The sequence below is a fragment of the Eulemur rufifrons genome, chromosome 3 (assembly GCF_041146395.1).
Source record: "Eulemur rufifrons isolate Redbay chromosome 3, OSU_ERuf_1, whole genome shotgun sequence".
NCBI lineage: Eukaryota > Metazoa > Chordata > Mammalia > Primates > Lemuridae > Eulemur > Eulemur rufifrons.
In genome coordinates, this window is record NC_090985.1 from 19,820,465 (window position 1) to 19,833,101 (window position 12,637).

The window sequence follows — 12,637 nt, forward strand, 5'->3', positions numbered from 1 at the left end:
GTTCAGCTGCCCACAAATTTGGGGGTTCCCATGCCCCCCCACCCGACCCCAGGTCTAATAATTTTCTAGAATGGCTCACAGAACTCAGGACATGTTTACCGGTCCACTGATGTTTACCAGTTTATTCTAAAAGATACAACTCAGGAACAGCCAAATTGAAGAGTTGCACGGGGCAAAATATGTGGAGTATAAGAGGGGGCAGGGAGCGCCCATATCCCCTCTCCAGAGCGCTGCCCTCCCAGCACCTTCCTGTGTTCACCAAGAGTTTGTATAAACCCATCCCCTGCCTCCCTCGCCCCTCTGAGATAGGAGTAGCACGGGCTGAAAGTGCCTATTTCTAATCCCTGGCTTAGTCTTTCTGGTGACCTGTCCTTGTCCCCACCCTGAAGCTATGTAGGGGACACAGCCCTAAGTCACCTCATTAGCACAAAGGGGCTGTTTGTGAGTAACAGAAGACACTCATATCACTCAGGGAAGTCCAAGGGTTTTAGGAGCTCAGTGCCAGGAAAACCAAATATATTTCTTAGTATACTATACGGTATTTTTTTAAAAGCAAAGCTTTCCTTTTCCCTCCCTCCCACTCCCCCTCCCCTCCCCTCCTTCCCCTGTCCCTGTCCCTCAGTATCCCCTGCCTTGTGCATCCACACACTCCTAACGAGTGTCCTCTAATGGGGCCCGGTGTCAGAGCCAGGGGAGAATTGGGATTCCTGTGGTGCATTTTAGATCAATGGCGCCTTCCTCCCTTGGGTGTCCCTTGACAACCCCACACACTCTTCTCTTGAGAATTTTCTTTTCTTTTCTATTTCAGCATATTATGGGGGTACAAATGTTGAGGTTACATATATTGCCCTTGCCCCACCCAAGTCAGCATTTCAAGCGTGTCCATTTCCCAGATGGCGCACCTGGAAGATTTAATAAGAAAGAATCCTGCAGAAATATGAAGAGGAGGAAAAGCACAGACTGCTCTAAATGTGCGGATCTGGGAGCGTTGGCGTTTCCAGGTTCATTGATGCTGCTTTTCAGGTCCCAGCCTAGGGGAAGCATGCCCTGCTGGGTGCTGTCTGCAGAGATTGTGCCCCATGACCTGCCCCCAAGGGACCCAGGAAGGGAGTGCTTTGAGAGGACAGCCAGCCTCTTTCTACATGTTTCTTGTTTATGGGCCTATTGCACATCCATTCTTAGGAACCCTTCATGGGAACCTGTGTGTGGGGAACTGGCAGGCCCCAGGGCTGGTGAGCTCTGACCAGGCTTCAGGGCTTGCAGCACGAGGTTCCTGCTGCAGCTCCCAACACTATGTTGGTGCTCCTATTTTCTGCCTTTGGCTGCAGCTGAGTTATTACTGTTGGGATTTTGAAAAGTGGGGGAATTCCTTTTTTTTAAAGCCATCATTTATCACTTGCTTGTCAAGGCCACATGACTTTTACGTGCTACTGTACACATTATTTCATTTCATCCCACGAGGTAGGGTACACACCAGGAAACTGCAGCTTAGAGAGGGTGATTTACCTGCCCAAACTCACACAGCAAGTCTCTGCCAGAGCCTTGATGTAAAGGTTTTTCTGAATCCAAAACTCCCTCTACCCTCCATCCCACTTTCTTCTCTGAGGGTCAGCTGGCTTTGGAGTAAGGCCAGCTCTAGTAGAGCCCAAACATCTTTTTGTTTGAAGTCAAGTAATGCAATTAAGTCCTGACCCAATGATGAACTAAAAAGATCTAGTTCTCTGAGCCTCAGTCTCTTCTTGTACATAGGAATAGTGACTGCACTGAACGTGGGCATACAAGGCACACTGAGCAAGCAACATGCCCCGCCGGCAGGGGACGTTGCATGCAGCTGGGTTAGTGGAGTGCTGGGCAGGCCGCATGCAGCTCTGGTGGTGTGTTAGAAGAGGTCTGGGTTTGACTGTCAAGCACTCCCATTCCCTGCCTCCCTTCCCTCTCTGGACATCATTTCAGCAGATGGGGGAGAAGGGCATGTGCCTACCATGCCCCCCTTCCAGGGCAGCTCATGGAACCCTGTGGCCCTGCTCAGCATGATAATAATGGTGAATGTGACTAGTTCTGAGATAATCAGTGACCAACTGAGAGAAGCATCCCAGAGTGAGATGCAAGATCTTGGCAAAGAAAGCAGAGGTGTTTGGTATGGAAGAGCTTTGTGCCCAGGAGAAGGGAGAGAAATGAGGGGAGTGAAGGGCTGATGGTGCCAAGACAGAGCAGGCTGCAGCAAGCACGGCTTGGCTGGTACCCAGGAGTTCCTGGAAAACCACTTGGACGAGACCCACCCTTCCTCAGTGCTCCCCTCCAATGCCCTCCCCCAGCCACCTCCATCTCACTGGGGACCCCAGCAGGGCAGATCTCTATTCTAAATGCCCCAGGTGATACTTTTGCACAGTTTCTATAACGCATACTCATTCCTGGAGGTCCTTGGCTGTAACATAAGGTTACTCACTTGGATAGCCCCTCTCCTCTGACTTCAGTTCCAGAGCTGGTATTACCTTTCTGGGTGCTGTCTGCCCTCCCCAGAGGATGGTCGGATCTCTGGGACATACTCTTGTTGCCAGTGTCAATAGCTCTAGGCCCGCAACCCCTCATCTGCAATTCTCAAATTCTCAAAACAGCTCTGAAAATTAATTTTTTTACCTTACTTAATTTTGTTTTTGTAACTTTGTGTCAAACTCATTTGTTCTAAAATCAAATTGAAATTGACATGAAATTGAGGCATTTATTTATCTCACTTAGTATAAACATACATATTTTCCTGCAGAAATAATGAAATATTTGATTATGTGGTACCACCTTGGTCCTAGCTGGGGTTGTTGCATCACATACCTTTCTAAATCTTGGAAAGTCTGAGCTCCAGAGCATGAGTTTGTCCCAAGGGGGCTGGATGCAGGATGGGGACCTGATATTGGTATACTTGTAGGGGGTCCTAAGTCCAAAGCCATCAACTCTAGGGTGCTGGTGAGGTGGTGCTGGTTGCAGGGCAGCTCCAGGTAGGGTCCCACCCGAGCCATCTCTGCAGAGTTTGTGGGGCCCAGGAAGGGCTGTTGAGCATCTGGTCCTGAGGGGGAGGACCCCAGGCCTGGCCATGAGCTTGTGTGAATACCTCCTGAGTCCTCAGCTGCGTCCTCATGTCCTGATTCAATGCTTCATACCAAGGCTCAGTGTTTGCATTGTCTGGTTGTGGTGTCAGAAGCATTATCTCTGTAAGAAAATAAGAATTCAATTCTGAAAACATTGCCTTAGAAGTTTCTGAGAGGTTTCCATGTAGATGCACAGTATTCTTTCATGGAAATAAATATTCTGCATTTCTACAGCCTGGTTATTATTCCAATCGAAATAAGTGAATTTATTTTTTCAAAGTGTTCTCACAGTGAAAACTTTGAAAGCAAAACCGTTATTCATTTGGCTAGAAGTAACCCATCTACTGCAAGAGAAGAAGGCTCAGGGGCATGCAGAGGGTTGGAATTAACTTTACTGCTACCATCTGAATGTGTTCACGGTGACAGCAGGACCTTAAATTTGATTTTTATGCTCTTGGTGGTCATTTTGGAAGGGATTATTTAATTTCCAGTTTCCTTATATTTTATAGCTAGCAATTCAGTTATGTAAATAAATATCTGGAACTCTTTCTGAATTTGCATTTACCTAATAATCTCTTGCAAGAAATATTAGTAGTCAAGGAAGCAAAGTACTGCTAATATTGTCTGTGTGTGTCAGTCTTGGACAGATCACTATTTGCAATGGAATATGTCAGAATATCCGGGCGTGACGACGGTTCGTTTCCCAGATGGCCAGATTTGGAAACCAGACATTCTTCTCTATAACAGGTAAGCACATTAGACAAAAGAAAAAATGATTTTATGCTTGTATACATGTAGCAATCAAGCATAGTTTAATATTTTACAGAAATGCTAGATATGTTATCTATAATTGGGGACCACTGCTCCCCACATGACTTTCTAAGTGGACTTGTCTTTGAGAATAGGCTCTGTCCCCCTCTGCCAGTGTCCTCTGGTGTGGTATGCACACAGGCATGCTGCCTAAGATGGCCATATCCCATAAGATGGTATGCTATTGATGCCTAGGTGCCTAGCATTGTTTCTGTGCATATTGGCACAAGAAGCATTCTTGCACAAAGCAGTATGTTTGCGCCATGAATGGCAGCAGTTGTGATGAACAGCAGAAAGTGCTGGCCCATGGGATGTATAGCTGAAGTCCACAGCTTGTACCCACATCCTCATTTGATACATTCCCCATTGTACGTTGGAGAGTTCTGCAGCAAAGGTGGCTGAGTGCATGAGGACTGTCATCTGTAGCTGCATGCAGAAGCCTGCACTGCAGGATGTACACCTGTGTTCTAATAGCCCTTCTCCCGAGGTCAGGAAATGGATTCATTGGTAAACCAAGGCAGCCTGACTTGTAGACAAGATACCCCAAAGGCAGGTATCTAGGCAGCATAAATTTCTAGAAGCAGTAAAATTCTTTGTTAAACCATGTAGTCATGTAAGAGAACCCAGAACATTTCTTCCTAATAAGGTCTCAAATCTGAGAAGCAGCATAATAAAAAAGAAACTGCTGCCTTTGGTCCTAGCTGGAGGGAGAAGGAAGCCCAGGCTTTCCTGACGCAGGGAATGGTGTGACCATCCAACACTTCCCCTCTAGACGAGCTGACATGTTCATCCTATGTGGCTACTTCCACAAGGCTGGGTGATTCTATATCTTATGCTAACTTTTAATACTTTGTCTTTGCCACTGGTGATCACATTTCACTTGAATCATTGGGCCTGTCTCTAGAAGAATATCCTCTTCTGATTTGCTGCCACTTTTCTGCTTCTTAAATTCATTGAGCTTTGAAAATGTTTAAAATAGGAGTAAGTGGTCCCCTGTTGAGTGGGTGAAGCACCTGCATTTCCAGGCCAGGACTTTGGGTTCCGTTTTCTAGGGGACTGTATTAATTTGCTAGGGCTGCTGTAATGAAGTACCGACCAGGTGCCTTAAACAGCAGAAATTTATTCTGTCACACGTCTGGAGGCCAAAAGTCTTAGATCAAGGTGTTGGCAGGGCTGATTCCTTCTGACCCTTTCTCCTTGGCTGGTGCATGGCTGCCTTCACACGAACTTCCCTCTGTGCTTGTCTGTGCCCTAATCTTCCTAGGACGCCAGTCAGATTGGTTGAGGGCTCTCCTAATGACCTCATTTTACTTTAATCACCCCTTGAAAGTCCCTCTCTCCAAATAGAGTCACATTTCAAGGTACTGGGTATTAGGAATTCAATGTGTGAGTCTGAGGAGGACACAGTTCAGTCCATAACAGTGGCATTGCAGTTGGCTGCTCAAGGGTAAAGGGTTAGGGTTGAACAAGTCTGGGTGCGTAAACCTTAGCCATGGTATTTCCAGTCTCTGTAATCTTTCAGTCTCAGATGTCTCCTTTGCAAAATGGAGCAAATGCCAACTGCACAGAGTCTGGAAGGATAACTCTGCAGATGTACGTGGCACGCTCAGCCTGGCACCTGGCAAAGGGGACACATCCAGTGATGGCGGTTGTGCATTTACAGGCAGGGTGATGAGGGTTTCTGCTTAGAGTAAGATGGCAAAGTAACCATTTAGAAGGAAAAACCCATGTTTCTCATAGTTCTCAATTTAATTTTTTTAATCTAAAATCAAGAATAAATTTTATAATATGGTGGAATCTTACTAACAAGGCTATAAGAGACAGTTTATATGGCTTCCATGCAGGATTTTTATCTCCAAAACATAAAATGTTTGATGATTCCAGTGCTCGGGCTCATGAAGAGTTACCGGGTTGTAACTGAATTTCAGGGAGCAAAAATAGAGCAGTCTCTGCCTGACAAATGTCACCAGGGACCAGGCCCTCAGGAATACTGCCACCTCCACCCCCTTCCTCACCCAACTGATGGCCCAGAACCCACTCCTCGGTGTGCCTGTAGACCGTGTCCACCGCACTCCATCATGGGGCTGTAGAGGCTGCCTGGTTTTCTGCTTTAGTTGGTCTGAGAAACTGTAGGATGTAGGACTTCCTTTCTGAAGTCATTGCTAAACATGGGGCTTGCATGTCCAAATGAACACAATGTGGAATAAACAGGTTATAGAGAATATTAAGCCAATAATAGAGACAATGTTACTTACTATTGCTGTAGAACAAACTACCCCAAATTTAGTGGCTTAAAGAAAGCAACTGATATTAATCCTCACAATGGGGCGCACTCTACCACTCCACAGTGGAGCTGGAGCTCAGCCACTCATCTTCAGCTGTGGACTCTGCAACCTCAGTTTTCCTCCTTGTACATTTTCTACAAAGACTCCAGCTTGGGCCTGGGAGTGCTCTGAGAGGAGGGAAGTAGGGGCTGCCAAGTCTCTTAAGGACTGAGTGTGGGGGTCCCAGAACATCCCTTCACCACATTCAGGTGGTCACAGTGGGGAGGGGCCCCACCTGGAGTCAAGGGAGGGGAAATCAGCCCCACCTCGCCAGGGCACACAGGAAGGGAGGTGAGCCAAGGTGTCCTCTGGGGTGACTAAGGATCACAGGGGAAGGAAGGACAGTGGTGAAACTGTGCTGGTCAGATGAAAGATGGGGGCACACAGAGACCAGAATGGGCAGGCATCACGAAGTCACACTCAGCTAAGTGCACTCTGCAAGGGGTAGTGAGGAAGGATGAGCAGGCAAGAAGACAGTTTTCAAACACATGTGATCTTCTCATCCCCCACCTCTGTCAGCTGCTTCCCTTTGTTGTCTAAACTCAGTGTAGAGCCCCCAAGTATGTTCAGACCTGCCCACTGTCCCTGCTGCTCTCCAGCCCTTCTTATGCAGGTTGTATACACGAGCACCCTTCTGGGAGAGATGACCCCCTCCTGTCACCCTTGTGACTTTGGCTCCCTTCAACCCCCAGTCTTCCAGAGAAACCTCCCTGATGCCCCACCAGGTCTACAACAGCTTTCTCAGTCACACAGAAAGGAGTTCCAGTCTTCTGTAGCACTTGGGGTTTGCTGCCTCTTGGGGCACCCAGCAAAGCACTTAGTATGTATCTGTGAAAAGGTGAGGTGGAGGGAGGAAGGGAGGATGCGGGGATTATTAGGAGAGGTTTCAAAGAGGCTGGGTCAGTGTGGAACAGGCTGCTAAGAACAGCCAGAGAAGAAAGAAGGGAAAGGAAAGAAATCATATGGACAACCTAGAAAACATTAAACTGTGACTGAGTCCAAAAATTGACGCAGGAAGTAGCAAAAATAGGCTTGACTTTAGCAAGATCCAAACTTACTGATGTCTGTTATTGGGGATTTTGAGAGATGTTCAGCTTAATACTTTCTGCCAGCTTCTAGGCACTCAAAATAACACGTTCTGCTCAGTAGACTCATCTGCTGGTTCATTAAAGTGTGAATGGGGTAGAGGGGCTCCTCCCAAAGGAGGAGGCTGAATGCCATCATTTTGCATGAGCGACAGTTTTTGAAGGAGCATTGATTCAGCTCAGGTGAAGCCTCACAAATGTGTCTGTCTTATTTCTTGCTCTAGTCCAGTTTGGTATTGGAGTCACTAATGGTTTTTGAGATATAGTGCATTTTCTATGCTTTGAAGGGTCTGGGTCACTGCAAATCAGCCACCTTGGCATCATTTCTGCCTTATTTCCTTGATGGATGTGGAACCAGTTGTAGCACTGCCAGCCAGCTGGCCGGGTCGCTCTGAGGAGAGGATGGGCGCTGATATTATAAAAGCGTCTCTTCCTGGTGCTGATTCCAGTCATTTTTTCATTGCTTTGTTCTGCTTTACTTTAAGCCTGCAGCTCAAGGATTTTTCTGAACACAATCTTGCCCAAAGTGAGTAGCAATTATGGATGGCTTGTCACGATTTTCCTCTTTGGATGGAATTAAAGGCCTTGCTGGGATCAGCAGTCGACTGGCAGAAGGAGAGTCTGAATCCCAGCAACTTCTCAGATGTCCCTGCACCATGCAGAGGCAGGCGATGCCTGGCCTCTCCGGGCTTCTCTGTTTTTGAGTTCCTCGGTCAGAAAATTCTGTAGCAATAATGGAAATTTTTTCTTTGATGAAGATATTTAAAGATGTTTTTGTTGGCTCTGAATGTTTGGAGCAGCATGGGGCATCAGCCATTTCTTTTCGTAGACCTTGCAGAGCTCCATTTGCACATCTGCAGGCTTGTGTCTTTCTTTTACACAGGACCGTGACACTGTGGCTGGTGGCAGAGCCTGGGGAGGGGGTGATGAATGCAGGATACACTTGGGTGCAGTGTGACCCAGCCTGGAGGGCTCATAATTGTGCTCATCAATGAGTCTCCAGTGAAATGGAATTTGTTGCCTTGCCAAGTGTCTTTGGTTCCCTCAGAAGTCAGCCTAGGACAAGGATTTCGGAGGGAAGCCAATATAGTGTGCATTAAAAAGCAAAGCAGTGCTGTGGGCACCCAGAAGCCACCCCTACTGGGGCCCTCTGGAAGACTGTGTAAAGCACACCTCGATGCTGTTCTCAGGAAACTGGCAGGGCTTTGGGCGTGGGGAGGATGATTGTTGGTGTGGTCTGCTCCAGCACAGATGAGCTGAACACTCAAGTTCCAGTTGTTTTCACTTGGTGTGATTGTAGATCCAGTCTTGGCTTCTGATGGGGAGCACAGCAATGTGAGTGGAAGTGACAATGTCCTAGGACTCGAGGTGGGGTGAGGGTGTTCTTGGCCAGAGCAGAGGAGGCAGGGAAGTAGCACAGGCTGCTGGGCTGAAGAGCCCGGGCCTGCATCTGGCCCCTGCTCTGTGTGGGCTACAGCGAGTTTACTGTGATATCGTGCTGGTCCACACATGGAATGGGATCTTAGGGAGTGACTCTCTGCGATTCAGTGTTGTCATGGTTAATGGCTCCTGAAATTGTGGTATCCTGGGGCCCAAGGTTGGCCTGCTGGTGCTCAAAGGCCCATAATGCAGTCATGGCTGGGCTGGGGCAGCAGGGGGTGGGGAGGGAGATCACTGAAAAGGTCGTTAGTAGTGGCTGTGGTTTGAATATATGCCTCCTCCAAAACTCATGTTGAAACTTAATCCCAATGTGTCAGTGTTGAGAGGAGGGGACTTTAAGAGGTGACTGGGTCATGAGGGCTCTGCTCTCATGAATGCCTTAATCCATCCATGGACTAACAAATTAATGAGTTAAAGGATCAATAGGTTATCACGGGAGTGGGACTGGTGACTTTGCAAAGAGAGACCTGAGTTAACATGTTCAGCCCCCTCACGGTGAGATGTCCTGTACCTCCTCAGGGCTCTGCAGAGAGTCCCCACCAGCAAGAAGGCCCCCACCAGATGCAGCCCTTTGACCTTAGACTTCTCACCTTCCATAACTGTAGAAAATAAATTCCTTTTCTTTATAAATTGCCCAGTTTCAGGTATTCTACTATAAACAACAGAAAGCAAACTAAGATGATAGAGTTCCAGGTGAGCAAAGGTAGCTTTGCTGCTATGGACCTTAGAGAAAGAGGTTTGAGGATGTGCATTACAGCATCTGTATTATCAAATATTCACACTCGATCTGGAGGGAGGTTGTTTCTAAACCATGTGTGGTGGGAAGAGGGGAGCAGCAGCCTGTTTTGAGGAAGTGAGTGGAACCAGCCAACCTATGTTCGCATCTCCAAAACCATCCTCTGTACTGTTCGTCTCATCCGCCCTTGTCTCATCCCAGCTGCTGATGCTGTTTGTTTTTAATTTGTTCATTTACTCAATCAGTATTTAGTGAAGGCTCCCGTTGTATAATCACACACTGTTCTAGGGATGGAGGATACAGCAGTGCTGCAACCAGACCCAGACCCTGCCCCCTGAGGAAGGAGAGTGGAGGAGAGGAGGGGAGAGCATGGGCCAGAGCACAGGTGCTTCCAGAAGGTGAAGCAGTCGGGGATAGTGGGGCTTCGGCCAGAGGTCAGGGTGAGACTACAGAATGGCTAGATGGCCACAAAGGAGCAAGTCATCTGACATCAGGGAGGCAAGTATCCCTGACAGGAAGAACAGCCAGTGCAGAGGGCTTGTCAGGAATGCTTGTGAACAACTTTGACCTGCAAAGGATGAAGAAGCAAAAGACAACTAGGTGTCCTGTGGAATGTCACAGCATAGTGATGTGCCTTCCTGGTCGTCTGATGCTCGAGTGGACTCTTTCTGTCCTGGTCTTCAAACTATTTTTCAGCTCTAACTTCTAAAAAGCTGATAGCAAAGCAGAGGATTCCAGTTCGTAGAGAAGCAAATGGGTTTTGCCCGGGGCCCTGACTCCTCTGCTGACAGCTTCAGATCCCTGGTGCTGGTCACCATGTGTGTGTCTGCTCTCTGGATGGCTGCAGAATTGGTTTGAACACTTTCCTGGCTCCATCATTAATTAATGAATAAATACAGTCTTTGATGCATGCTCATTTTATATGTGTGCAAGGGTCATGACTTCATCTTTTTAAAAATACATCTTTTCTTGATCATCCTGAGCCAGGAACCTGTCATCCCAATCTGTCCTAGGAATGGACGGGGCCCATGTGGCTGCAGAAAATTGGTGGGAGGCGGAGGCTCTGGTCAGAGAGAGGATCGGGGCCGGGATGGGGGGTGTGGACCAATTCCTGGAGGTTTTGGCTTTGCCTGTGAGTGGGATGGCAGAGGCACTGATCCTTTTGGTAGAGCTTTTGTTTTGTTTCTTTTTTGTTTTGAGTAATTGTGAAAGTACTTAATCATATTCTCCTTCTGACTTGCTAGTAGTTGATCCCTGTCAGGTGATTTTGTCCAGATATTATTCTCCGTTCTTCTCTGCTGGTGCATGCTTCCTGGCATGTGGCAGTGGGCACGTTTTGCTTCTGGTATTTCCTGAAGCATCTCAGTCAAATGGAGGGAGGGAAAGAGGGAGGGCAAGTGCATGTGTGTTGTCCGTTAGCCGCTAGGAGCCCAACTACTTGCCTTGGACTAACGTGGAGCCCAGCTGTCTGCACCAAGAGTGCGCTGTCTGTCCCTAGCTGGTCTTTAGCATTGCCCACCTCATTCTGTGCTTTTCTGCAAAGGGTCTGATGGTTCCATGCACTGGGCTGAGGTCACTTGCCTGCAGCTCTTGGTATTTCAGCGCATTGGAGCCAAGTCCCCTTTGCTGGGCTCTTTCCCAGTGCCTGGGACTGGTAGCCATGATACTGAGCATTATTCCTTCTCAAAGTTGGTATGAGCGTCCACATTTCTCAGGCAGAAAACTTGTGCTCAGAGAGGTTTAGCCACTTGCCCGAGATCACGCAGCGGGGTCTGCCTGACTTCATCCAACCTTCGACCTACTACTCAACTGCCTCTGGCCATGTCTGGAAAGAGTTCATGCAAGAGCTTTCGTGTTATATTTTTCTACAAGTAAAAAGAGGAATAACTCTTTTCTCCCTCCCTCTGAACTGGCTCCACTTTCAGACCTTCTCTGGGCTCTCTGCCTGCCTTAGGCTTTTCTTTCACTTTTGGAAAAAAAGTGAGTTTTTCTCTTTCGAAACTGTTGTGGGGTTTTCATACAGTGGCTTCTTGACTGTTTTCCCTCGGTATCTGATGTCTGCCTTTTCTCTGACCAAATCCTTTGCCAGCCCGTGCGGGTGAGCACAGAGCACTCCCACAGCGCAGCACGGAATGACAAAATCCAACTGCTGTGTAAAATTTTGAGCAGAATTTCAAACAGAGAACCAGGTGCCGTGGTGAGCGGAGTTTTCTGGGGACAGCTCTGTGTTGGACGTGGCAGGGCGAGACCGTCTTCTTACAGGTGGCGCTGGGCCAGTCCACAGAGCAGCTCTCCACCCCTGGCACCCCAAGGGCCCTGAAACCGATTGTGCCCAGGAGCACGGCTTGTGGAGATGAGCTTATTGATCTTTGTGACACCGAACGCAGAGCCAACAAGATTTTAAGGGTCTGCGTAATAAATATGTGAGACAGGAATCCGATGGGAAGTTCAGTCATCATCATGAGCTGCCTGAGGGAAGGGGGGGGACAGGTAGCCAGGTGAGGGCCAAGGTCACCCACCCCCTACCTCTTCCCTGAGCCTGCTGTGGGTGTCCCCTGTGCATTTCCACTGCCCACCGGGGTTGTGCGCATCAGCTCTCGGCAGGGAGGAGCACACAGGAAGTCCTCTGTCACTCGTCCTTCCCCACACCATAGGACCTCAGCTGTGCAGGGTGGGGGCCCAAGCTGAATGTGCCCAGTGGCGTGTGTCAAAACCTGCAGCAGCTGAGACTTTACTTAAGGGCCGCGGCCATGGGAATGGTTGGCTGATGTTGTCAGTTCAGCTTTGGAGTATTTTCTGAGCACCTGCTCTGTGAAAGATACTGCACGTCTAAGGGGACAGGCATGTCCCCTTGAGGCATGTATAATCAGTAACAAACCACTTTACCTTGGGTGGTCTCATCTGATTTGATTTTGTGTCCTTCAGCAATGTAATCTGGAATTCCTCTCCCCATTTCACAATTGAGGAAATAGTTTCTGAGATTAAAAGGTTTTTTTTACAGCAGTTCCCGACCTTGACTCCAAAACCCTTATGCTTTTCCCAAAACTTGACAGCTTCTGCATGAGGGGAAGTCAAAGGCCCAGAGTACATCTTGCAGAGCAGAATATGACAGGTGTCAGGGATGCAACGACTGAGAAAGATCTAGAAGAAAGAGAGCCTCAT

At 48.1% G+C, this 12,637-nt stretch overlaps 1 protein-coding gene across 1 annotated transcript in view; it reads left to right on the forward strand.

Annotated features, from left to right (window-relative positions):
• LOC138381522 (neuronal acetylcholine receptor subunit alpha-7-like) overlaps window positions 1-12,637 on the forward strand; it is a 106,938-nt gene that overhangs the window by 51,390 nt on the left and 42,911 nt on the right. The window contains 1 exon segment of the mRNA XM_069465816.1: window positions 3,718-3,827. Within this exon segment, the coding sequence (XP_069321917.1) occupies window positions 3,718-3,827 (110 nt within the window).